Consider the following 27926-nt stretch of genomic DNA (forward strand, 5'->3'; position numbering starts at 1 on the left):
GACCGCTGCAGCCATGATTAGTGGTACTATGGTTCATTCTGTACCCCCTGATTACTGTTGCAACTGTTTTTACTGACTTTTTCTCATGACTTGTGCAGTCATTACAAAATACATGACATATTTTTGAACTTTTCTGAGAAGAATTGACAAAAAAAAGACTCTTTCATGTCAACATGAAAATGGATTTCTACAGAATAATATAAATTAATTAGACATATAAAATAAGTGATTGCATAAGTACTCACCACTTTAAAGTGACAAATTCAACTCAGGTGCAACCAGTTGGTGCTAAAAGTCACACAATTAGTGAAATTAAGATCATCTGAGTTCAGTGAATGTGTCTCAGTGATCGTAGTATAAAGATACCTGTATTTAGAAGAATCCTTCATATAACTATACCATCAAAACAGTAGAGCTTCACAAAGCACTCTGTGTAAAGGTTACTGAAAAGCTTAAGTCAGAGGATGAACACAAGAAAATGTCCTTTAGAAGGAAATAGCAACATAAAATACAGCTGCTACACACTAAACACAATATTAGAAGTAGTAAAAAAAAGTCTGAGATTTCAACCTGTTGAGCTCTATAAAAGGAATAAAATGTGAAAAAATCACCTCAGATTGATCATTTGATCATTTAAAGGCTGCATCACCTGAAAATAATTTCAATTCAGCTCATTTTGAGAAATTTCCAAGACCTGAAAATCATGAAATGTGACATTCTTCAAGGATGTAACGTCATCCACACGTGAATAAAATTTTTTGTTTGTTTTTTTATTTAATTTTTTCACTCTCAAAGGGGTGAGAGTGGATGGAGGGAGGTTGGAGGGAGGAAGATGAGGAGAAGGGGTCGGGCAGATAAAGCTAGATCGAACATCCAGCAGCCTCATTCACCTTCAACCCGTGTTTTTTCTTTGGGAAAAAACGGCGCCAAAAGGGATATTTCTTCTTCTTTTTTTCTTCTTCTTTGGCGTTTTCTTCCTCTTTCTCAAGAAACTGTTCAATTGTTTCCTCCAAGTCTCGCTTTTCACATTCCATCTCCTCTCTAAGCTTCTCCAGATGCTTGAGCTGATTCTTCCACTCTTCCTCTCTCTGCTGGTGTTGGGTCTCCTGAAGCAGCATCTGATCTTGGATGGTGGAGACCGTCACAGACAGAGAGTTGTTGACGTGGTTCAGCCTCTGGATTTCTTGAACTTTCTTTTGGTCTTGCAGCTGCTGCTCCTCTCTCACTTTTGCTAAAGCCTGCTCCATGTTCTCCTTCATGACTCTGTTTTTTACTTCCATCTCCTCTTTTTGCTTCTGGAGGATGCTGAGCTGATTGTCTTTCTGCAGTTCCTGGTGCTGCTTCTCCTCTCTCAGTAGGGTTAGTCTGTGTTTCAATCACAGTTTCGCTCAGAACCAGCTTCTTGTTGGTGTCCTGCAGCTCTTTATTTGCTGTCCTGCAGCTTCTCGTTCTGCTTCTCCAGTTTGTTGTTTTGCTCTCTGAGTCTGGTCTCTGTGAGCATTTTTTTAGCGTGCATGCTCTTCATTTGCAGCTCCAGATCGAGCTTCTCTTTCTTCAGCATTGCATTTTCTCACCTGAAGCTTTTTATTCTGCTGTCTCAGCGTTTCAGTACTCAGCTCCGAGGTCTTCTGTCTGGACTTTTCATTCTCCTTCAGCAGCTCAGAAAGTCTGAGGATCTCCTCGTCTTCTGCTTTATCTCATCGTTGTAGTCCCATGATGTCTCCCCATGACATGGACTCGCTGCTGGAAGAGTCGTCCCTCCTTCAGCAGCTGCTCGTTGTTCTGGACTTTATCTGTCTCCAGCTCTTGACATCTCTTCTGACTGTTTTTCCAGAAGGAACTTCGTAGCTGGCTGATTCCGATAGCTGTCGGGCGTCAGCTTGCTGAAGGAATCGCCGCTTTTCACTGAGCAGCTCTTTAATCCGACGGATGGAGGCGTCCAGGGATAGCTGCATCCCTGTGAAGTCGGAAGCTCCATTCTGATGTTGAGGAGGGACCATTAAAACCTCCTTGGCGTCTGCTTGAGTTATGTCTGGTAAGACATGCTGCTTGTTCGTTAGTTTGTCGACTGCTGATCACTATCCGGTGATGCTTAGTTTCTCTGCTGGGCTCTCAGACTGATTTCTATCTTTCCGTTGTGCCCTATTTAAACACTTTCGATCATCAACTGTGATGTCACACTCTAACATTCTAGACTCCTCTTTGTTCTCTCTGTGTGTGTTTATATATGTATACATATATATATATATATATATATATTCTCCCTTCACAACCCATTGAATAGCACCAAATACATCGCTCTATACTTTAGGTTTTCCGTTTCTTCAACTGCTCATTCAGCTTTTGGACAGTTGTAGATCTATTTCAAATTGCAGGTAAAGACACAACTTTAGTAAACATGGTGAGTCACAATGAGTTATTGACAGTAGCCTGTATATAGCAGTTTGGGACTCTCACAGATCCTTCCAGTCTTCTACTTTTCTACTTCTATTTACTTCTTACTTACTTCTATTATGCTGCATCTATAACCACAATGTTTCATATTCACTTACCAGCCTGGAGAACAATGTTATCACAATAAAATATGGTATAAAATCAAAACAGTGCTCAATTAATTCTCTTTATTTTACATAAATTACATTGTTCCAAGACCCAATGCATCTTGTTCATATGCATGGTCTGCAGAAACATTTTATGCACAAAACTGTTTCAAACCCAATCAACTTCCTGTTTGTATCATGCAAACTGAAGGAGGACATCAGTGAAAAGAAATAGAAAATGTGCTTCACAAGTATATATATTTTTGTACAATTTGATTACATTAATTTTTGCAACAAAAGTCAATACCTGTATTTCAATACACTGTAACACATCCTTCACCCCAGCTTTCAGTCAGGAGAGATGTGAACAACCAGGTGATGAGAAAACACACACATACAGACACGCACAGTGTATCAGGTATGGTATGGCATAGCATTCAACATAAATTAAAAAATGCACAATGACATTATTGTTCTGCCAATCACCACTGCTGCTGTACAATTGTTTATTGAAGGTAGTTTTTTTTTCACTTAGAGACAAAGTTTGATTTGGACAGTGGGGATGTAGCATCACAAAAAGCATCATGGAGGCGTCTAAAGGTCCATGAAGAGAGTTACAATGTCATGGTGAGGCCATTTACTGCCACATTGAAAAGAATGTGTTCATTGCTGTAGTTTAGGTGAAGCCACAGTTCTCTTACTTTTCCACGCTGTAAATCATACTGTAACTCCACTCCTCTGTTACCTCAGTGGTAAAGACAAACTGGACCCAGCTCTGTGTATTGCTGGGAATACTTCACACCCCCACATTCAGGGGATAAAAATAAATAAACTGCATTAAACTAAATAAAATTGAATTGAATTCATTTCAAAATTCAATCCAATTATGCTCGTTTAATCAAAAACATATCATAGTGGACAATTTTGGTGGCATCTGATTATTGAATATAACAAAACATCAAGGATAAGATGAATTCACAACTTCACATCCATTTATATGTTGATCCTATTCAACTGTTGTGGCAGCTTGATTATGTTCAAACCATAAACCTCCAAAACAGCCAGGCATGAAAGAATATTATGCAATAATTGAAAGAAGCTTAACTGTGTTTGAAATTTAGGACAGATTTGAGCTGGTACTGAAAGTCATTACCACCAGACTTTTTAGCTTGCAGGGGTTATATAGCAGAAGTGCAAATACCACTGCTTCATTGTGTGCAGTATACGGCCACATAGTGGTGCAACTCACACCAAAAGTTGATCACTTTTTTTCTATGGCCCATGATGATTTAAAATATCTAACTAATTAACAAAAATGACTTCAACATTATTTTCCTAGGACAAGGCAACCAACATGAGGGATGGCAGACATTTGCAGCAGATGTTGGATTTTCCTAAGCTGCCACTAAGCACCACTGCATCCTTTTACAAACAAAACATCCAATCCAATCATTAATGGATTGTAACAAGAGTGAATGTTCTGTATGGAACTCATTGAATACAGGATGCAGGTATAAGGCTGCTTGCTGGCTGCTCCTGTCTCCTACCACACCTCAGAAATTTCAACTTTTTCTCAGGATCTGGGTCCTGGATTTGGAAGAATGCAGTCTTCCTAGTTGTGTTTCAGTGAATTAGCCATTTTAATCATAGTTCTTGCCTCCCTTCACACAAATGTTCCACCATAGCAATTCTACCTGTCATTATTTTGAGGAAACATGAAAGCTGCATCTTTCTCTTAGCAACAAGTGTTTTCCCCCATAGCTAGAAAGTGTGGTGCTCTAAACTGTTATATCTACAGAATGTGTTGGATAAGCAAGATCAGTTACATTCCAACTAAAGCGCATAAACTATTAAATGGAAAAGTCAAGTGCGTTAATGCAGTGAAGATATCTCTGTCCAGCCTTGCAGGCTTATAGCGTCCTGAACCTTGTGTTATGGACCAAACATCACAGCCTTACAGTGCATGTTGTGAAGTATTGTCCTCTGATGTTCCTAACCTATAACATGTTCACAGAAATACAATGTGACATCATTCCATCACCAAATCATTTGTTTAAAGACTGGAAACTCAGGGTGCAAGCTTATCTTAACGAGAATCTGCTGTGTAGAGGAACTCAAGAACAGAATCACTGAGGCTCTGGAGAATGTTAGGACACGACATGCTGCATCAAGTGTAGCAGGAACTCCACTACCGACTTGATGTGTGTCGCGTCACAAGCGCCGCACACATTGAACATTTGTAATAACTTTGGAACATGATAAAATTACCATCCCACAGAATTTTTCATTGGAAATTTGTAGAATAAATTCACAGTTCAGCATCCAGATGTGGCTGATCTGAATGCTGAACTGTTTAAAGTCACCATTACCACTGTTAATAGCAAAATCCATAAATTCAAAATCACATACAGATAATATGTGGTCTTTTCATATAAGACACATTACAAATTGCATCACTAAAGTCATCATTCAGTTCTGTGACTGTTTGGGACTGCACTTGTTCTTCTGTTGTATTTCTGACAGAGCAGCTGTCGGTGGCAGATCTGGACTAATAAAAGACGTGTCGTTACAACCTGTACCCACACATGCCAACAAACCAACCACACTGAGATCCTATAGACTTTGATTTAAACTGCAGACAAAAAATGACCTATGAATACTGCTGGAGTCAGTGATTCAAACAGCTGTTTATCTATCTATCTAAATACCAACAGGTGACCAGACAGACAGTTACAGTCAGTGTTAGCAACAGTGCTTCAGACAATATTCAGATCTGCTCCCTTTTCTGACCTCACTTTGTAGGTTGGAGAAATAGAGTGAACTGTTGGCTATTCTGCTCATTGAATTCATACATCTTAGAAGAGATACTTCAAGGTAAACTCTTAAGCAGTTACTATAAATATACATGTACTCACTCCAGTTTGTGACATTGCTTTTGAAAGCCAAGTTTTTTTCCCAGTGGAGCACAAAGTCTGAATCCTTTCTGAAACGATTAGAATACTGAGTCATGTGATCGTTGCTTCAGTCTGGTTCTCCATCAGCATCACATCTTACTGAGCTTGTGGGAAGTTGATATAGACAAAGTAAAAAGATAACCTTTTTTCTCCCTCAAACGCAACAAGTTTACTGTTTCGACTTCACCATTCAGCTGTATAATCATTAGTAAGAAGGCATTAAATTATCTGATAAATGTGGAGCAAAAGGCTGCACAGACAGTATGTTGATATTCCAGCTGATGTCTACAATACGCTGCATGTCACTGATGGCCCTGCTGCAGCATTCTTTCACTACTGAGTTGATTTCATGAGTCATGTAAGGCAACAGGCTGATAGCTGACAGACAAAAGTCATCAAACAGAAATAAACAAGCCAAGCAAGATGTCTAGTGTAGGTTCAGCTGCACATATATGCCAGTCATGATCTGTCTCTTAGTTTGATCTTCTGCTCTATTGAATGTGACTCATTGCTGGTGTCCAAAGTCAGGGAAAAAAAAACATACCAAGTCCACTGACTTAAATCTTCATGCCAAGCTTGGCTTTCTGTAGGAGAGACAGACAAAATAGGTGTTTAGTGTATTATACCATCCATCCATCATCTTACTAAAAGCACAACCACACTGGATGAATAAGAGTAGGGAACATTTATCAGTTCATTTGAGCATACATTCTCCTTGTTGTTTTGTGCTTATTTTTAATGAAAAATTGGATATAATGTCAGCCCTGTGTTAGAGACGGGGCAGAAATTTGCTGCGAATTATAACATTGGATCAGAGAAACAACTACTAAAGAAACAACTGTGCAGTAGGGTTACATTATGAAATTAGAGGGACCTTGGGATTTATTCAACTAAAAATGGATATAAACTGTTTTCCCCACTCCCCTCTGGCAGGCGCTAAAGAGCCACACACACCACTAAGACCAGCGCTTTTATGTCTTAATAAAATCCTGAAATAACATTTTAATCTTTTACTAAGTTTGCAAATAATATAATATTAGCACAACAGCTTCTTCTCCACTGCATCACCCTAAAAACCAGCTGAGCCATTCCTCCCCAGCTGTACAATAGACAGTATTCCAATGATATGTACAGTACTTTCTGCACTATGAACAGCATTCTCTGCTTTTTGCAAGGTATCATTTTGCACTACTGTGTTTATATATTCCTTTCTAGCTTGTAAATAGCTGTCTAGATTGTGTTTTATTTAATTTTACTACTATTTCTTTTTCCTCATTGTTTCTCCTTCTATAGTTTATTTACATTAAAAAAATCTTTAAAAAACACTCTTTTCTCCTGATTAACATATTCATGGTGATTCAGTATTATGTAAAGTGCATCAGACTGTTTTAGAGTTTACAGATTTTTATCATCATGATTTGATAGTTTTTCACTGTAAAATGTACAAACATTTTTTACAGTGTACCTATCTTAAAATACTCTATTTTTGTTCAGCTGACATTAATTACATGCTGGTGATGTTTTGAAAAGAACATTTTCCTATGATGGTTTATTAAAGTAGTTTATTCTTGGGGTCCTCGGGGACCCGAGTCAGTGTTTGCATGTTGAATATGTTGATAAAATGAGGGTTGAACAAACAGAAATGAGAGCTCAGAGTGAACTTACGATGCCAGAGGCATGTTTGGGTTTAACAGTGTAGGAAGCCTTCTCCTTGGCCTGCCGGAAACACTCTTCTGCTGCTTTTAACCTGTACAACACACAATGGCAATGCAGTTAATGTGAACACTACAACCACAAAGTAAATATAACAGTCAAGGTTGACGTCAGAGGGTAGTCCATCTGGCAGCTCTTTCTATTTAAGGAACTTCAAGTTTAGCTTATTTAAAGCAGAATGTAATAAGTCTGATTCGGAACAACGATTGCTGCTTTGCTACTGGAACAATGCAGATTTCCCCACTGTGGGATTAATAAAGGCACATCATATCATACACATATATTGTATTGTATTGTGTCAGTGCTAAAAAGGCTGTATCGAAGCATAATAATTGAAAGTTGACTAGAATAGAAAAGTGTACAAGGAGGAAAAGGTTCATAAGCAACAGGAATGACTGCAGCTTTAAGAGGATTGTCAAAAAAGCTGATTCAAGTGACACAGATGTCTTCAAAAAAGAAGCTATAACTGTCACATTTGGAATATTATGCCACTCCTGAACCAGAGACAACATCAGAGGATTCTTACCCAAGTTAAGGAGGAAAAGAACTCTTGCTCAAAGTTCTTTTTGAGATAAATTTTGCATTTTATTTGGAAATCAAGGTGCTAGAGTCTAGCGGAAGAGTGGAGAGGATCAGAATCTAAGATGATTGAAGTCTAGTGTGACATTTCCTCAGTCTGTGATGGTTTAGGTTGTCATATCATCTTCTGGTGTTGGTCCACTGAATTTTATCAAGTCCAAACTGAACCATCTATCAAGACATTTTAGAGCACTTCATGCTTCCATCTGCTGACAAGCTTTACGGAGATGCTGAATTCCTTTTCTCGCAGGACTAAACACCTACCCATAAAGACAGAACTACTAACAAATGGTTTGCTGGCTGTGATATTGTTGGGTTTGATTGTCCAGTCAAGCACCTGACTTGAACTCCACAGAACTCCATATGGGGTTTTGTCAAGAGGGGGATAAGAAAACAGGTCGCTATCAAAGCAAGTTGGACCTCAATAAGGCCTCAGCAGTGCCACAGGCTGATTGCCTCCATATCACACTGCATTGAGGCAGTCATTTGTGGTAAAGGAGCCCCAACCAAAGACTGACTGTATGAATGAACCTACTTTTCAGAAATTTGATCTATATTTTTTTAATGGCAGTTTTTTTTCCATCTATATTTTCGGGCTTTCCGCATAGTTGTAAGTAATTCTAGTGCATTCTTGTTTTGGCATCCAGTCTGTCTATTAGCTATCATGTAGTTCTGTTTAGCTCTCCTGCCCTTGTGTTACTTGGTTCGGGTTAGTTTGTAAATTCAGTTTCTGACTCTAGTCTGCTATACCGTTGTTATGCCTCCACACCCATAGAGGGCATCCTCGTCTTTGACAGCTCTGTTCTTAGTTCAGTATACCTGTATCATGATTACCCCTGTAAATAAACCACTGTAAATTTTATCTGTCTGTTGTGTCTTTGTTGCCTGCATGTGAGTCTTTGCATCGGTTCTGTAACAACTCTGATTTTTTGAGATGCACTCGTATATGCAGGGGCTGACTGGGTGATTACATACAGATAACCACATGGGAAAAAAAACGGAAAACAACCAAGGTTTCAGTAGGAAAATAATATTTTCATAACAGAGGGAGTTACTAAAATCCAAGACCATAACAGTAAGAAGCGAGGGAATGAAAGAAAGGAGAGAAAGAAGCAAGAAAGAGGTGAATAAAAAATTAAGAAACAAGTTGAAAGAAAGAAAGAAAAAGCAAAAGCTGTAGAGCGTGATGTTTCACCATACCTCTCCTTGAGAATGGCCTTGTTCTCTTTCTTCCACTGGTCCTTGAAGTCGGAGGAGAACTCATGCCAGATGCAGAACAACGTGTTGAGTGAAACCTCCTTCTCACCTGCCTTGGCCTTCACTGAGAAGAACACTGTGAGCTCCAGGAACCTGACGGAACAAAATGTCACTATGATAATCGTTTTTAGCCATGAGTACAGAAAACATGTGACACGGAATGAGCCAGACTGTGAGGTTGGAATTCCAACTAAGATTCTACTTAAAAACATGCAAGGTTTTAATATACAATGTATAGTTTAATGTAAGGATCATAAGGAATAAGGTTCAGTGTTTAAAGCTGCTAACCCTTCATAATAAATCAGTGTGAAGTGTTACATGTCTATGAGCTGTTCTGTCAAATACACATCTCCTCTCTAAACTGCATATTTATTTTAATAGTGTTTTAAAGCCTTGTATAACTGCGTTTTCATTCTGACTTCTCTTGTTAACCTTTTGATGAAAAGCATGGGTCAAAAGTGACCCATATTCAATGGAAAATGGCTATCTCTTGACCCATGTTGTGATTCAAAGGGTTAATCATTTAGTCCTCATTTATTGTGAGGCCTCTTGGTGGGGATCTGCACCTATGATGGGAGCTCCTGGACTGAACAGAATTAAATGTAGTTGAAAGTAGCACCAACCCAACCAGCTACAAGAGGAAAATGCTACTTATGAATGAGGCGTTGGTATTAGTGAGCAGTTTTACTTTTTAAACAATATGTTTAGCTCTGTAGCTTTACTTAAGCAAGATTTAAATGCAGGGATTTTACTTAGAATCTGTCTTTTTGAGTGTGAGTTGAGTTCACTTTGACAGAGTGACAGTAAAAACTCACCTAATCAGTTTCACTGTTAAGTACAGGCTAATTGTGGATAAAGATTGTTATTCAAACTTGTATTGTTTGAATTACATAATTTAAGGGAACAAAGATGGTCCTCGGTTATTCAATACCTGTGGTGGATGTGGTCATGTCATAGACAAGACCTTCTTATCAATATCTATGTGTGGGTGGGCTTTAGATTATTAACACTGTGAAAACCAATCAGGACCCAGGTTTTTAACATTAGTTTATCACAGCTGTGACTGGAGGTTAAAAGACAAACAGGAAATGGAACACATTAACAAAGCTGCAGGTGACAGACATGAGATGAATAATCAGAAACTCTTGGGTTACATTCCTGTTGTTTTGGTTTCCATATGGTTTAGTCATACCGTACCTTCTAAGCACAAGGATTACGAGCCTGTTCATGTATGAAGTGTGGTAACCACAGTGATATGTTTAGCACTCCCCTCTCCTCAGTGGCTGTTGTTTGGACGTGTTAAACAGCAGAAATGAAACAGATAAAGGAAGTAGCTCTTACAGTTTGTGAGTGCTGCTGAGTTGAGCATCCAGAGTCTCCAGTTCACTTTTAGCTGAGGAACAAGGAGAACAGAGCATTTAAGTTTGCTGTCAGGAATTTTCAGCCACTCGTCCTGGAAAGTTTATGATGAAAAGAAATGTTGTCTCTCGTGGTGTTTGTCTATCCTGTGTAGGCCACATTGTATGGGTTAAACACTGTCGTAGACCAGTGTTACTCCACTTACTACTGTACCTTGACACTCAACGTACCGACAACTCACTGATTCAGACTGTGAATGTAATACTAAATAATGTCCTCTGTTATTCTGTTCATTTTTTAATGTTCATTAATTTCATCTGATAAATATAATTATTTGTTTTTTAACTGTAGCCTGTCCTCTTGCCATTCCCCAAAAGTGGCCCTAGGCAAAGCAAGTTCAGTATCTCTGCTGTAGACACTGAGGTGATATCTCTCAAAGATTAAACAATTTCCTGAATCTAGACAAACTCCATACATATTTTTAAAATGGCAGTCAACGAGAAACATGCTTCTGCCAGAGGCTAGTGTATTTTTAATTGCAGTACTGTAAATTCTAGTGATCCATGAGAAGAAAGGTAGACTTATCCAGCCCTCCCAAGAAATTTGTGCTTTTAATCAGTTACCTTGTGCAAGGAAGTCCTCCATCTTGTCTTTGAAAGGCTGCAAATTACCCTCATCTGACATCTTGCACACCTTTTCTACTTCTGATGTACACGCTGATCAAATAATGAAGAAAACAATATAGTCCGGTTAAAATTCACAGTTGCATGAAAGCATAATACAAGTAGGCAAGGATGCTGTAGTGCTGTGTAAGTTTGGTGTGAATAAAGTAAAAAGAAAAGACAATAATTGTTCCATTGATAAAACATGTCACATCTAAAAAATGTAATTGTGTGTTTGTGTGTGAGTTTGTTTACATACACTACCGGTCAAAAGTTTTAGAACAAATTTTCCATTTTTTTTAATTGAAATTCAAGTTGTTCAAGTCCAATGAATAGCTTGAAATGGTACAAAGGTAAGTGTTGAACTGCCACAGGTTTAAAAAAAGGTGACTGGAAAATAATGTACATTTCAGAATTATACAAAAAAAGCATTTTTCAGGGAACAAGAAATGGGTGAACAACTTAAAGCTGTTCTGCAGCAGTGGAGGTTGATCAAGCCTTGGAAGTTGGTGCTACCAAATCCTACAGGTGTCCCAACTTTTCTTGATTACTTACAACCTCCTCTGTCTGCATAAAAGTAGTGCTGGAACACACCGTGGCACCATACCCTCCAGAGCATTATTTGAACAGTATTGTACTGCAGAAAGTAGTGTGTTGCTATAAAAATGGAGAGGAAAAGGCAATTCACAATAGAAGAGAGACAGACCATCACAACACTTAAAAATGTAGGTCTTTCCTACAGAGACATTGAGAAGAAAGTCAAGGTGTCAGTGAGTACAGTTTTCTTCACCATCAAAAGGCTCAGAAACTGGAGCTACTCTGACAGGAAGAGGTCTGGAAGACTCAAAACCACAACAGAATCAGAAGACAAGTTTCTGAGAGTCAACAGCTTGGTGAAAGGCAGCTCACAGGACAACAGCTTCAAGCACAGCTTAATAATGGTCGTAGTAAGAAGTCTCAGTTTCAACTGTGAAGAGAAGACTTGGAGCTGCAGGTTTGACAGGTGGAGTTGCAACAAGAAAGCCATTGCTAAGACGTCAGAATAAGAAAAAGAGGCTTGTCTGGGCCATGAAACACCGTCAATGGACTACTGAAGACTGGAAGAAGGTATTATGGACTGATGAATCAAAATGTGAAATCTTTGGTTCATCACGCAGGACTTTTGTATGCTGTTGAGTAGGAGAAAGGATGGTTCCTCAGTGTGGGACATTAAATGTCAAACATGGAGGAGGAAGCGTGATGGTCTGGGGCTGCTTGATGGATCCAGGCTCAGTAACTTGTACAGAATGACAGGAAACCTGAACCAAAACAGCCAACACAGCATTCTGCAGCACCATGCAGTACCTTCTGGTATGTTCCTAGTTGGTCAGGGGTTCATCCTACAGCAAGATAATGACCCAAAACATAAGTCCAAGCTATGCCAGAACTACCTTAGGAAAAAAGAACCAGATGGTAAACTTGAAAACATGGAGTGGCAGCACAGTCTCCAGACTTAAAGCCCATGGAGCTGGTTTGGGATGAACTAGACAGAACAGTGAAAGCAAAGCAACCTACAAGTGCCACACATTTATGGGAACTTCTGCAGCAGAGTTGGGAGGAACTTTCTGAAGAATATTTGATTTCCATTGTGGAAAGAATGCAACTAGTGTGTTCAGCTGTTATATCTGCCAAAGGTGCTACTTTGATGAGTCAAAACCTTAGAATACATTTTGGTTTATAAATAGATTTCTTTTATAATTTCATTTGTTTCAATTGGGGTATTCTAAAACTTCTGATCGATAGTGTACATTCGTATATTTCATGTTGTGGGGACATAATTCTGTTACACATTTGTGGAGACTTGCTTCTCTATTAGGAACATGAAGCCCCCTTAATGAAAATCTTTCACTTTGAGTGTAAAAACTTGGGTTCAGACTAATGACGGGCTAAGTTTAGGTCAAGATTTAGGCTCAGGTTTAAATTTAGATTTAGGTCAGGGTTAGGCTGAGGTTAAGATTTAGGTTTAGCTTAAGGCTAAGGTTAGGTTTAGGTGTAGGTTTAGATTATGGTTATGTTAAGCGTGTGTTACCTCTGAGGTCCTTCCGGAGTCGAAGCAGGTCTTTTTGAAAATCTTCAAACTTCATCTGTGAGGCCTGAAACAGATCATGAGGCTCAGGGAGAGGAAACACACACGTCTCCTTTCCAGCATCCTGGTGAATAAGACACACACACACTCATTAATTATAATAAAGTAGAAAGGAAAATGAACTATTAATTTTAGAGTCAGTAGTTACAGTTTGGGAGGAGGCTTACTTCTTCAAAGTGCCTGAGGTAGTATGCAACGATGTAAGACAGAAGACTTTTCAGAGAGTCCTGCATGTGGTGAGAGAAAAAGTAGGTTTACAGCCATACAGTGTTAAAGCGTCACCTACAACTGAGAGTAAAGGTTTGGGTCCCAGTGAGTTAATTCCATTTTGAAGATTTCTGAGCTGAAAAGGGGTAAATACAAACTCTGCAGCAAACATACACTAAAATAAGTCTTTCTATGTTAATCTACTTTTTCTTTTTATGTCATCAAGGTTAAAAATAATAATAATTGTGGGGTGAACAAAAGTTTATGCACCATTCACCGACATTACAATCTGTGTGTTTTAAAATTCAAACATAATATACAGTATTTTCTATAGCAGGGGTGTCAAACATGCAGCCTGCGGGCCAAAACCGGCCCTCCATAGGATCCAGTCTGGCCTGTGAGACAACTTTGCAAAGTGTAAAAATTACAGAGAAGACATTAACTGCAGATTATAAATCTGTAAAACTATAAATTTAAAATCATTTCTAGACCATGACAAGTTGTTTTGATCATAAACTAGAACACTAGATTGCTCATTGTTCTTTTGTTATTTTGTGCCTTGTTTTTGTAATATTTTGTCTTGTTTTTGTTTTGTCTGACTTTTGTTGTTTGTCTCATGTTTTTGTTGTTTTATTTCTTGTTTTTGTTGTTTTGTGTTTCCTTTGTATCTCGCTTGTGTTTTTGTAGGGATGTCTGGGCCGATAATAGCGGTGGGCCGATATTATCGGCCCAGTATTGGCATAAAAATGTATTATCGGTCAATATCGTTTACTGGCGCGTGGCAGCGGCGTTTGGCTCAAAAATCAAAAGAAAGATAGGACTACATTGCCAGTCGAGTTCATCTACCAGTGGAATGAGGAGAACGCAGCTTTTGCTCTCAAACTATTGTCACTAGCCAATGGGAAGTAGAGTGGGGGCGGGTCTTACAAAGACGTTGAGATCCAGCTGCAGTTGAGTCCATTGTTGTCATGGTTATAGTGACGCAGTGATACAGAAATCTTTACCAAATCCGTGGATCCAGACTATAAGCCACATCACTGCCAAAATCTAATCACTTGGTTCTTGTGTCATTTCTGACCTTCTCTGAAAATTTCATACAAATCCATTATTTAGCTTTTTCGAATAATGTTGTGTACCGACAAATAGACGGAAGGACTAACGTACGCTGATCGTCACATAACTTTGTCACACTAAAACAAAGGAAACATTTGGAGTTGTGGTTATTTATAGGTTATTATGCTGTGATTTTACTGGTACGGCCCACTTTAGATCAAATTGGGCTGAATGTGGCCCCTGAACTAAGATGAGTTTGACACCCCTGTTCTAGTATCTTCAAACTGTGTAAACCAGACATTAATGCAATACAACAGCATGTCCTTATTTGCAATAATAGAGCGGACAAAACATAATAGTAGTTTTTCTGTCATCTGTAGGGGTACATGTTGAATCATTATGATATGACCACTGTTTCCCTCTAATTAACAAAATGCTTAGAATGTTTAAGTCTATTTTAGTAAAACGGGGGTTGGATGTCGACTGCACAACATTAAGCATAGTACATACGATGCTGCAACTTTACACAATTTTTAACTATCGTTTGGGCAAAACGTCTGTTCTACAGCAATATTTAAACATTTTTGCAACTGACGAGCATAATTCACAATCCTAAAAAAAGGACGCAGTTTACTTTACAACTAAACTGAAGACGGCAAAATTGTGATTTTTTTCCCCCAGTTTTCTTTTTGTTTTTGGGACAAAGAAAAGTTTAATTTTTCAAGCAACAGCACATGCTGTGGACGGAGCAGTTGTTTTGTGCTGAGTAAGATTAAAAAACTTGATGTCTTGGTATAGAAATCACCCTAAGCTGGCTATTTCCATGTATTTGTGTGCAACATTCTGCTAAACTTCCACTAAGCTATGCACTGTACACTGGCACATAAATATGGGGCTAAGACCCCGTCGTTCAGCAAATTATTCTGTTTATGCATCTTCCTCTTTACTCACACTGCTCTTGACATCTTTGAGTTTGGGTAGGATGTCGAGGGTGAAGCCATCAGCTTGGCCTCTGGTTCGATTGCCACCATTCATGAAGTTACCGAAGGCCAGGACCAGACCTAGGACCGTCTTTACCGTCTCACTGTCCTGCAACGCCTGCAGAAGAGAGCAGAGCTTTTATGTAAAGAAATCCAAGACAGAGGATGAGAAAATCCAATCACAGAATGGGAGAGAAAAGACATAAATAATTATGGAATTTGTAGAGACATGACATTTTAATAAAAATGCATGCAATATATATCCCATGGACTTCAAAAGTCCCTCAATTACATATTGACCCAACTACTGTTTCTTGTCTGGTTTGTTAGTCATAAGCACTGACATGAGAGTAGAAAAATCAGTCTGCCAAACATATTCATCATTATCATATGGATTTGCAGAAGACAGGCTGTTCAGGCTTTTAATTTCACCATCAGCAGAAAAATAGTCAAATCCTACATAGATTGAAAATATATTTGTGCATTAGTAGCCTCCACATTAGAGTCTAGAAACATTTGTGTCACATTGTAGTGCACAATAAAATGCACAGAAGTTATCAAACCTGACAACAAGATATTAAGTGATTAATTCATTCCATTTGTTAAATTCTCTGACTTTCTATCTCTACATTCTATCCCTAATACATGCTTTTAAATTGTCTAGCTTTGTACGTATAAATATGTTAGAATATTGACAAAGGGATCTCTGTTGGCCCTGTGATAGACTGGTCACTTATCCAGAGTGTCTCCTGTCTTCACCCTCAGTCAGCTGGGATAGACTCCAGTCCCACAGCAACCCTAATGAGGATTAACTGGTGTACAGACAATGGATGGATGAATATCTATTGGTTATATTAAAATAGGACGGTGTTCAGTGTGGACAAGTGAGAATATCGCCACTGATTGTATCTAAAAGAACCTTGGTCAGAATGTTTGAACCTTAACCAAGTGTGGTGAATATTTAGTCTAAAGTAGAGACCAACATACAGTAACGTGACAGATGCCAGAGCAGTGTCTGTTGGGAAGCTTTATTGGTACGCAGACAAAGTATATGACTGAGAGAAATGACAGACATCTCTGACTCTGTCACCACTGCTGTCAATTTCTGAGGATTCCAGACTGAACCCATCACATTGGCAATATTATTCCTATCCTGAACAGCCACACATATGTCCTTTTCATAACAAGGATGACTAAAAATGACCATAACTTTGACAACAAAACATTTTAACCACTGAATAAAATGAAATAGGCTGTGTTTAGGGCCAGTCTTTCATCATCCTCTTTGTGGAAAAACATATGTTTGAAAAAAATGGGGAAGGGAGGTTAGATAAAGCCTGGAATACCACAGAGTGCCAGTGTTTCTGTTTGGTTTTTCTTGAAACATCTATATATTATAATAGCAAAATTCAAAAGTTGAAGACGTCACATTGAGAAAGCGACAACAAAGTATTTTTACCGAAATATTTCTTGACATAGCTTCTTCATCACCTCTAGGCTGGAATTTTCTCTGTTCTAATATCTCTGTGATTGTTGCCTGATAGGATCAATGATTAAGATAATCATCAAATGTCATCTTCTCATGAACAGGAGCATTCATCAACCTGAAACATGTGAACAGCCTGAAATTTGGAACATGAATACAACAATGTTCTTGCATGAGGCCCAACAATGTTTTTAAGAGTCTAATTTCTAATTCCTATTGGGGGGTTGTTCATGCTGGCTCAGTTGTTTTGCTTTAAAAGATCAAGGTTTTGTAGTGCTTTGCTGTTTGACTCACCTTGCATACCCTCTGCAGTGTGTCTAGTTTCTTCATGATAGACGACATGCACTCAGAGAAGCTAGACTGGAAGAGGATGCAGAAGACTCGGCCAGAGAAGTTTGGGATCAGGGAGAGTTGGTAGAGAAATCTGCAACACAGAAGACACGAGAAAAAAGGTATCAGAATGAATATTTAGGTTTTTTTAGATGAGCATCTCAATCAATCAATCAATCAATCAATCAATCAATCAATCAATCAATCAATCAATCAATCAATCAATCAATTAATCAATCAAGATTTATTTATAGAGCACTTTACAACACTCAAAGGTGACCAAAGTGCTTTATCTCACTTTTAAGGAGGGCATTGCTGTTTTACTGGGTTGTGTGTGTAACAAAAAAACATTTAAACCACATTACCAGATTCATGTCTGTCTGCTGTCCTTGTAGACTACGCCCCAACTTTACAACGAGTTCAAAACCCTACCAGTGGTTCCCTCGGGGGATCTCTGGTTGGGTTCTATTCATGAGGCTCTATCCAGTACTTCTATCTACTAGATGGCATCACTGCATTCTTGTACTGATCTGGTGTCTCGTGAGTTCATGTGGTTCTGATGTTTATCAGTTTTGAAGGGGTGGAGGAAACACTCACTGTTCAGGTTTATCCAGAGGCTTGGCGTTCTCCTTGTCTTTAGAAGATTTTATGTGCTTTTCAATCTTGTCCAGCTCCTCTTGTTGCACCCTCTGTGGGAAACACACAACAGCACTGAATACTCCACTTGCTTCATTATTCATACAATCCAATGCAACAGCAGAAAGTATACAAAACATACTGTTCCTGGCAGAACATAATTTCAGTAGTTACGGAGCAATAAACTAATATAGTAGTCGTATATGTATACCCAGTACTCTCTTGAAAGCAGGATTGGTTTTAAGTGAGACTATTCTGGTAAAACAAGAAGTTCTGCAAGTGTTATTCACTTCACCGGTCAGTGGGCATAATGTTATGGCTGATCAGTGAAGGTCCACATAGCAACCCTCTGAATCCTCACTTCCTGAATTAGCGCCCTACTGTTGGGAGGAAATAGAGCAAATATGTACAGTGTTCTACCTCTGTTTGGTTAGCTTTAGCCATATGAACAACTTGGTTAGGTTTGGGGGGAAGTTCAGGCTATATGTTTGAATAGAGGACATTTATGTAATGTGCAGTTAAAGTAACAGAATACTGAAACAGTTAGACCAATTTGAAACAGGACGCAAAAAGCCTTCTTCTGCAAAAAGTCAAATGTCCTGCAATTCCATCCACTCCCTCTAAACTCTGCCCAATGTGGACTCTGTGACGCTACAACTACACAACCTCACTTCTTTGTTTTTTCCCGTCATAGTGACTACAATCACTAGAAGTCGATGTCAAAATAAAATATAGCTGTGTTGTAATAACTTGTAAAAAGATGTTGTTTCCTTAAGGAGGGTAGTCTCCAAAAGGAAGTAATCTGAACTCAACAGACTTCCTGTTGAAACTATTACTAGAAGTGATGCAAAAACGGTATTTACAACAAAAGCTGTCAGCAAACTAGAACCGGAATATGGTAGAACAAGCTACCCCTAAACACTGTCAAACAAAGACCCAAGTACCTAAGTACTTTACTGCTAGTGTACACAAACATAGACATGATGCCAAGAGTAGATTACCAACTGGGTAAAATAGATATTCGGCCATTGAAGCTTTAATGACCTGGGAATCCTACTTGCAGAACAAGATAAAGTGACTGTTGAGAGTTTGTGCTGCTCACATTTTCATACAGCGCCTGCAAAGTCTCCAGGTCGACTATGGTGTTGTCCAAGTTTAGGACAGCTGAGAGACAGAGAAAAAGAGGTCATGGGTCACAGTTTACTGATCTCTCTATTCACATATTCACAGAAGGTCTTTGCACTGTAGTGTTGGGTCCAGGAAAAAAAAGACTTAGGGGGAGACCAGAACACATAAATTAAAGGATAAACACAAGAAACCCAAAGAAAAGCAGAGGACAGGGGTGTGAAGGTTTCTTAGACTACCTCATTCTTACAAACATGGTTCAGTTTCAATAGGTCAGGGGTGTCAAACTCATTTTAGTTCATTCAGCCCAATTTGATCTCCAGTGGGTTGGACCAGTTAAACTACAGCATAATAACCAATAAATAACCACAACTAAAAATTTTAATCACAGGTATCTGGAACTGAATGATAGAGTATTTTACTTTATGATCAAAACAACAAAAGTCAGAGAAAAAAAGACAAAAAAACCTGCAAAAATAAGACAAAATATGACAAAACAAGACACAAAACAACAAAAGCGAGTAACAAAATGACAACAAATAAGACAAATGACACAAAACAAAACAAAAAATTTGACAAAAAAAGTTACAAAGTGATAAAAAAAATGGTCAAACGACACAAGCGAGACAAAAAAACACAAAGTGACGAAAACGATGCTCAAAACAACAAATAAAGCAACACACAAAATGACAAAAACGAGACACAAAACGACAAAAGCAAGAAAAAATGAGGCAAACAACATGAAACAAAACAAAAAAGAGGCTAAAAAATCAACAAAAAGTTACAAAGCAACAAAAAAATTGGGCTAACAACAAAAATGAGACAAAAAGTTACACAAATGACACAAAAGACAAAAAATGACAAAAGCGAGAAACAAAATGACAAGAGTAGACAAACAACACAAGCGAGGCAAAAAAAAAACACAAAACGACAAAACGATGCACAAAACAATAACTAAAGCAAAACACAAATTGAAAAAATAAGACAAAAAACACAAGCAAGACAAAAGGGAAACACAAAATGACAAAAACATGACACAAACAACAAAAAAAGACAAAAAACAACAAAAACAAGACAAAATATTACAAAAATGAGACACAAAATGACAAAAGAACAATAAGGAACCTATTATTTTACTGTATGTTCAAAACAACTTGTCATGGTCTAGAAATTATTTTACATTTATCGTTTTACTAATTTAAAATGTGCATTTAATGTCTTCTCTGTCATTTTTACACTTTACAAAGTCGTCCCACAGGCCCGATCGGACCCTCTGCAGGGCTGCAATAGGCGTTATATAGGAATAATTACTCCCAACGCAATCAAATAACATCTGTACGGTTAAAGATGTTTACCAGATGTTTGTCTTGGAAAAGCTATGCAAGAACGAAGCATATCCTGTGTAGCAAGAAAAAGAACTAAAAATCTGAATTTACAATTTACAACATATTTTAATCCATATGGTTAGAAAAGTTTCTGAGAACACGGCCCTCTGGGTTTGTCAAATCTAGCTGTAAAATCATCTCACGATTTTAAGCAGCAACAACAAACAACCGAAGAACTCACCATTCTGGATATCTTTCATGTCAAGGTGCAGCGAGGACATGAGGATTCCTACCGCCTGAGAGCGCTTGTTGTTTAGCAGCTTCACAACCTAAACGCAACAAAGCAAAACATCTGATATGAGATCAGAACCAAAAGCCAGAATGTAGTTTCTAGTGTACAACTGTTTAAATTATCCATACAGTTACACATCCTTGTTTGCTTGCCTTTCTGGGCACTTCTTTTAGACCGGAGATTAGAACAACATCGTATTTAGGTAAACAGGACTGATCCATTCTTACATAGAACACATTTACTTTGTTAGCTAAACAAAGTCAAAACGTCTGCTGTGAAAAGGTTCTGTAATTCTTATGAATGATACAAGACCAAGCAGGACTTCTAAGATGGGATGGAACTAATGCTGAGGTAACTGTGAGGGACGAACTTAGCATTAAAATTTCTGGATTTTGACAATATCACGACTGACTTTTGCCTTTTTGAAAGAACTTACTGATGCCAGTTATGAATATGAATGATTCATTTTCTGGATTAAATATATTCAAGGCAATACCTTCAATATTATTTTGTTTCCTTCTAGTTGTAGCCTACAGGACATAATAGACACTTTAACGGACAAACCTGTTTGGCCTTGGACTTAGTTATGGTGTCAGACAGGGGCTGTTTCTTTTCCTTCACAGCTGATTTGGAGAACAACTCCACAAACTCCTCAAAGTCCACATCCGGTTCTTCAATTGTCTCCCACACCAGCGAAGAAGATACCTCCCTGAAAAGCACAAAACAGCACTGCAATTCAATTAAGTCTCATTTTCATAGTGCGATTTCATAACTTTGAGTGATCTAAGGGAACCTGACACAGCATTTTACATGATGATGTATTATAGGAAAAAACCCAAAACACCAATGATTTTCTCTGAGCAAGCTCTTGGCATTAGAGGAAAAAAAATTCCATTTTAAAAGGAACAAATCTCTGGTAGAGCCAGGCTCAGGAAGGGGTTCTGCCATCTGCCTTGACTGGTTGGGGAGAAAGGGGAGTTTAAAAAAAGATAGCAAAGAGAAAAAGGCACTAGGGACGTTGGCATGGTCAAAAAATACCACTAAAGGTGGTTCTTAAAAAAATGGCTGTTTTGCAAAAATTTGTATAAAGTGTTCATATGATTGTGGCACGTGGAAGTTAGGTTGAATTTACAATTTACTCACCGTCTTGAACATGTCAGACAAAGAAAACTGCACAGATTCACAACACTACACACTGAGTACCATTAGCAGAAACTGTTATTCCATAAAATGATCCCAACTTCTACTGGTTGCAGTAATTAGAATGAACCAAAGGAAGTCAGACACTGTTTAAGAGTCTCTGTATGGAGGAAATCAGGGAGGATGGATGAGTCAACAAAACACTGGCGTTTAAACCAAGACTCCACTGTTTGCTTCCTGTTTCCAACCTATTGACTTGACAGTATTGTTTATTTTAACTATTACTGTTCACCTAGCTTTAACTGATGGTTTATTATTGTAGCCATGATCACAACTCTTAATGGAGGACTTATTTTAAACCAATATATAACAGAGCCTTATTGAGATCGTATCAGAGAGCAGAAACAGTCCAGCTGGGTGATTATGAATCCAGGTGGTACAGGTGGCAAAGTACAGATACAGATACACAATAGTGGCATTCATAAACACATTTGCTCTACATTTACTTTACAATACAGGAGCAGTAAACACTTTTGGCCATATAGCGTTTGCTGCCATTGTTGTCTGAAAACTGCCAAAAACAAATCAGTCATACATGCACTGGTGACATGTTATTCTGCCACTATGAAGAACACGGCAGTTTATTTTGGTACATTCCTATACATACACAGTCCTTCCAGCAGATATAGTTAGTAGAGCACCAAATGTGGATTAATCTGCTGTTGAAAATAGCCCAAAATAATGAACTATTTCCTCCTGTTTCAGTAATATTTGATAAAAACTGATGAGCTGTTTAAGGAAATATTTGAGCCTTTTTGAGAGATGAGCTATTGCATTCCTTGTTTGGTGATTTCATTGTTTGGAACAGCATCAACCATATATTTAAGGTCTACATTTGAACTCCAGCTCAGATCTACATTACATCCCCGATCACTGCTTTATACATTTTCCCCTCCACATGGATTCTGAACTCTAGCTGCAAGTAAAAAAAAAAAAAAAAATAATGCAACATGATTTTACAATCATGGCTTCATGTTACCATCTTTACTTTTTAGTGTGGAGCTGGATCCTGGTCCAGTAGAGAGGTTTCATCGGTCTGGGCGGCTCCACCACGGCCTTCCTGGGGGGTTTCTCCTGCGTGAGACCGAGAGCAAACAGCCCCAGTGGAAGCGGAGGAGGCAGGGAGCCCAAAGTCCCTGGAAGAGCAGGAGGAACACAGATGGCTCCTGCTGGAGGAGGAGGAGGAGGAGGAGGAGGCCCACAGCCTGGAGGTGGTGGCGGAGGAGGTGGACCTCCAAGTCCTGCTAACGGAGGGGGTGGAGGTGGGGCGAGCCCTCCAGGAAGGGGAGGGGGAGGTGGCGGGGGTGGAGCCAGACCACCAGGAAGTGGAGGAGGAGGTGGTGGGGGTGGAGCTAGACCACCAGTAAGTGGAGGAGAAGGTGGTGGGGGTGGAGCTAGACCACCAGGAAGTGGAGGAGGAGGTGGTGGGGGTGGAGCTAGACCTCCAGGAAGTGGAGGAGGAGGTGGTGGAGGTGGAGCCAGACCTCCAGGAAGTGGAGGAGGAGGTGGTGGGGGTGGAGCCAGACCTCCAGGAAGTGGAGGTGGAGGAGGAGGCGGTGGTGGTGGAGGAGCTGGCAGGGAGCCTCCAGGTAAAGGTGGAGGAGGGGGTGCCGCTGCTTGCCCTGAATGAGGAGGCACAGCTCCTCCTGGAAGGGCGGGTGGAGGAGGAGGCTGCAGCCGACATGAACACTGGACGCCCTCCTGCCTGGGTGGGGGCTGCAGGAGGACGGTTCCTCCACCCGGCTCACTACAAGGCACTTTGAACTTAAAGCTTTCATCCATGGGTGAGGTCTGCACCGACTTGGCCTCCAGGCAGCCCAGACCAGGAGCTGCCTCCGTCTGCAGGTGAGCATCACACACGACCTTCAGCAGGCCCTCCTCTCCTCCACACTCCCGGTCTGTGGTGACGGTGGCGGTTGTCATGCTGTCCTTGTCCAGCAGAGGAGGCTGTCGCTCCAGCTCAGCAATCTTTGTCCTGAGGTCCTCTATGGTTTGTTCCAGCTGCTGGATAACATTGACGTGTTTTTCCTTCAGTTTTGTTGCAGGAAGGACATATTCCTCCTGCAGAAAGAAGTGAAAAAAATCAGGAAAAGAACCACATCCTTAGAAAGACACTTAAATCTCTTCAGTCTGTTGTTATTTACTGACTACGTTCTGTATGTTTTCTAAGAAATTAATGCTGGTGCCCGACAAAGTCTCTGAGGATGCATACTTACAGTAAGTTATGGAAATATATTGGATTAATATTTAGAAACACAAATCTACTGCAGGTTGCTCTGGTGGAAATAGAAAGACTTTGAGAATACAACACACAGGGTGTCGCAAAAAATTTGACGTCATTTCATCACCTAATAATTTGTTGAAAATTTGTTTGCTCAAAAACGTGCAATCATTTGTATTTTTCTGCTTTCAGGAACAGACATGCCGTTTACTGCAACAGAAAAGGCGTTCTGTGTATTGAAGTACACCCAGACACAGTCAAATGTGAATGCGCAACGTAAATTTGTTCGAAAATTTCGTAAACAAGCGCAACAGGTAAGCAGATCTGGACATGGAAATGACCAATTACGTGGACAAATTACCATCCCTCAGAATTTTTCTTTTGAAATTTGTAGAATAAAACATTTTATGTCCAAAACAAATCCTATTAAGTATCATTTCTGCTGACCATGTAGTCACTCTGATATCTCAAATGATGTCAGTGTTTTTGGGACACCCTGTATAATGTCTTGAGGGGAAAAATAAGAAGAATAAAGAACAAATAAAGCACAAGGTAGCAATTTAGATTTTAAAAAGCCCCAATGTGATTAGAATTACTCATCTTGGTGTTTTAACATGGCAAATGGTTAGAATTTTACGTAAAACCCGACAAAAGATTAAAAACTCTGGTCCTCTGGTCTTTTGATTTGGTTTGGACAAAATATGTGACACATTTTGCCCCGAGTTGTTTCTCAGGAGGCACGACATAAATATTCCCTACAAAATTTCAAATGGGTGATCATATTTTGCTAGAAAAGTTTCCTCAATCATGCATCACAGCTGGTTTACATAAAAACTTGTGTTGCTCTGTGTTCATTAGTTAACTTTCTACATAATCAGGACAGAGTGAAAAAAGAAGGTTTGCATCTTTAGGAGACACTGTCCCATAAAGTGTGCTCAAAATATCTTCAGGTCATTGTTACACGGCTCAAAGCGTGTAGCTATTTTTAAATAAAACCACTTAGCAGAAGTTCATAATGTGTCCTTCAATCAATAAATGTAATCCTCTCAGACGCTGCACAGGTCAGACTCCAGTGGAAGTGCTGCCATGTATTTTTCAGGACACTGAGCAGGACTGCTGTCTATACGTGAGACTGCTGGACTGGAATTATCAAACTTGACATTCATTGGGATTTTTCATACTTTACTAAAACTAAATAGTTTTATCTACATATGTTGTAGCACAAGGGCTGGACAACTATTTTTGCAACACTGTGTGAATCAAACATGAGTGTCTTTTGTGTCATAATTTGTTTCCAAACCGATATTTGGCTCAGAAATAATTCCCGCCTCTGCTTCTAACTAAAGTCGAGAAAATGAAGATAACTGACCTCTTGGTTATCCTTCTGTTGTTGCCTCAAACCCGTGATGCCGACATGATGTTCTGGACAAACTAAGAGGAACACCACAGCACAACAAAGAAAGAATATTTAGAAAGCTCATGTAATTCCTACAGGGGTTGTACCATCTGAAATCATTTCTGCTCGATCATCTCTGATATGCTTGAAACTTTATCATAAACTCTGGATATTTAAAATGCTATCTGTGGAGCCCTACATTGATATTCTGCCCACTGATCCACTTTCAGCATGTTTTTGTTCTGAACATGGAAATTTGTGCCAATAAAGAACAATATCTCAGGAACCATTAAAGATAAAAGCTGAAAATGTTCACAGTATTTTCTCATCCTGTCATTGATTCATAAACTGAAACGAGTGGAACCTTCCAAGTAGAACAGAGTTCTAGTTTCAAAATGGTTCTCCAAACATAACTGCGTTTACTGCGATATCTTTAGAAATAACTTTTAATTTCAATTTTACTCTATTAGATACATAATATTTAGAAGAATCTTTCGGTAAAAAATGCCACGTGGTGTTTGATTGTAGGCGGCCATGTTGATTTTAGGCCTGAAAACAGCAAAAATGTCAACTATGGTACAAAAAGTCCCACAATTACATATTGACCCAGCTAAGAAAATGCATTTTTTGATACATAAAACATAATTTTCCATCACTTTGGATAACACTCATTCAGCTCAATACATTGTCCTGCTACTTATTGGAAGAATGCCTGAAGGTAAACTCACTTATACACTTAGTTCAGCTTGGGACAAATTTATTCCTGATTGAACATAAAGCGAGAGAATCTATTTTGATTTTATCAAACAGTCCCACTATCCCAACAGATCTATGTACTTGGTCATGATACCATCCTAATGACCTGATGTGGGGAGAATTCCCAAAGAAACTACACAAAACAATGTGATATGTCTCCTACAAACAAAGGTTTATGGTTACAAAGTGCATTCAAATGTGTAAAATACACCCCCCCCCAAAAAAAGATTTTCTTAGTTATATATGGAAAACCATTTTTTTCACCTTAACTTCAAAACTCAGTTTTATTTGACAATCTAGCCTTGTTTTTGTTTTTTAGTGCAGCTTGTCATACCTGCTTTTCCATTATTAAAGTTTAACAAACAATACATTCTTTTTTATTCTTGTGACCAAATATTTCATAGTAAAAATATTCTATATGATTTGTTTTGTAATATTTGGACATGCAGCCACTTCTGGTCGAGGAAAATATCACTAGCTGACTTTTGCATTTCATTTTTTGTTAATGTGTGCAATGAACGGATGAGAAATAACAGTGAAAAAATGTCAGGCTTTTATCTTCAACAGTTGTTGAGATGTTGTTGTTCCAACTAGCCTCAAATGTTAATGTGTGGGAAAATGTGCTGAAAGTGGGTCAACATGCATTAAAACATCGCAGAAAGTATTTGATATCTAATTTCACAAATATTAATTTTGATGCTGTAAAATTTAAGGCAAAATCAATGATGGTCGAGCAATAATTCAAAAAAATCTGCTGGTTTGAAATGTAATGACCCATAAGTGATTCTGAACCTGTAAAAGTGTGAATTAAAAAATACAAAGGTTGATTAAACATGCAGAACAAATAACCACATACAACAACATTAGTACCATACATTTCAGGGGGATGATTACACACAGCAGGGCTTTTTGTTCTAGTGTGAGTTTTAGTTGTGCCACTAGAAACTAAATTTGAATCAGTTATATTTTAAGTCAATTTGAAACCAGTTTGAATAATTGTAAGAAACTGAATTTGGACCTCACATTTTTAATTTATTAGACTGAAATTGCAAGTCAGGAGGAGAGCAATTTAGTTCAATTCTACTCTATTTATAAAGCACCAATTACAGTTCAAATTGTTTCAAGACGCTTTAAAAAAAAAACATATGCCTGAAAAGAGCAGCATGTTCTGCTTGTTTCCAGATATGCAGAGGCAGTAACACTAAAGCCAAAGACAATATCCATCACATTGTTTGCTGTTTTAAAAAATAATGACTGAAACCCGGATAGCTTAGCTTAGCTGGTATTAACCAAATATTCTACCAATATTTATACATATCTAGTATGTCTAAATGCTACTCTTACCTGTCTCTGTGGATTTGGGCACAGTCCTGTTGTCGCTGCCTGGCCTTGCTGGAAGCCAAGGGCCCTTGATCTGACCGGGAAGTTTCCCTTCAAGTGGGTCCAGGGAGTGTGGTGGCTGGTTGACAGCTGCCCATGTATACAGCTGGTCATGCTGCAGAAGCAACACCCTATTAGGACGGGTTCTTTGTCATCACAGATGCACTGACTTTCATTCCAGTTATTAGAAATAATTTGCAGAAGTTGTACATTTTTCAGAGCCGTGCAATTCAGGTCTTTTATGCTAAATCGAAATCATACTTCAAGTCTTTGAGGTGCAACTTGCAAGTCAAAAAGCAAGTTTGTCCTGCTCGACAACGTTTGTGTCTCTGTACCACTAGCGTCATCTT

The 27926-nt window shown here is 38.8% G+C and overlaps 1 protein-coding gene across 4 annotated transcripts in view; it reads right to left on the reverse strand.

Moving 5' to 3' along the window:
- The window catches only part of LOC111565066 (formin-2-like), a 75911-nt gene that overhangs the window by 36939 nt on the left and 11046 nt on the right, over window positions 1–27926 (reverse strand). For 2 of the 4 annotated variants that reach the window (XM_055004464.1, XM_055004466.1), the window contains exons 4-17: window positions 27541–27691; window positions 25414–25475; window positions 22812–23884; window positions 21188–21332; window positions 20573–20660; window positions 18984–19045; window positions 17843–17934; window positions 17210–17339; window positions 15401–15547; window positions 13357–13416; window positions 13133–13253; window positions 11026–11118; window positions 10385–10436; window positions 8987–9136 (exon numbers count right to left, since the gene is read on the reverse strand). In XM_055004464.1, the coding sequence (XP_054860439.1) occupies window positions 8987–9136; window positions 10385–10436; window positions 11026–11118; window positions 13133–13253; window positions 13357–13416; window positions 15401–15547; window positions 17210–17339; window positions 17843–17934; window positions 18984–19045; window positions 20573–20660; window positions 21188–21332; window positions 22812–23884; window positions 25414–25475; window positions 27541–27691 (2426 nt within the window). Of the gene's footprint in view, window positions 1–5676; window positions 6079–7159; window positions 7242–8986; window positions 9137–10384; window positions 10437–11025; window positions 11119–13132; window positions 13254–13356; window positions 13417–15400; window positions 15548–17209; window positions 17340–17842; window positions 17935–18983; window positions 19046–20572; window positions 20661–21187; window positions 21333–22811; window positions 23885–25413; window positions 25476–27540; window positions 27692–27926 lie in introns of those variants that run through there. The other 2 variants (XM_023265033.3, XM_055004465.1) reach the window with 2 other exon arrangements.

This window comes from Amphiprion ocellaris, chromosome 18 (assembly GCF_022539595.1).
Source record: "Amphiprion ocellaris isolate individual 3 ecotype Okinawa chromosome 18, ASM2253959v1, whole genome shotgun sequence".
Lineage (NCBI taxonomy): Eukaryota > Metazoa > Chordata > Actinopteri > Pomacentridae > Amphiprion > Amphiprion ocellaris.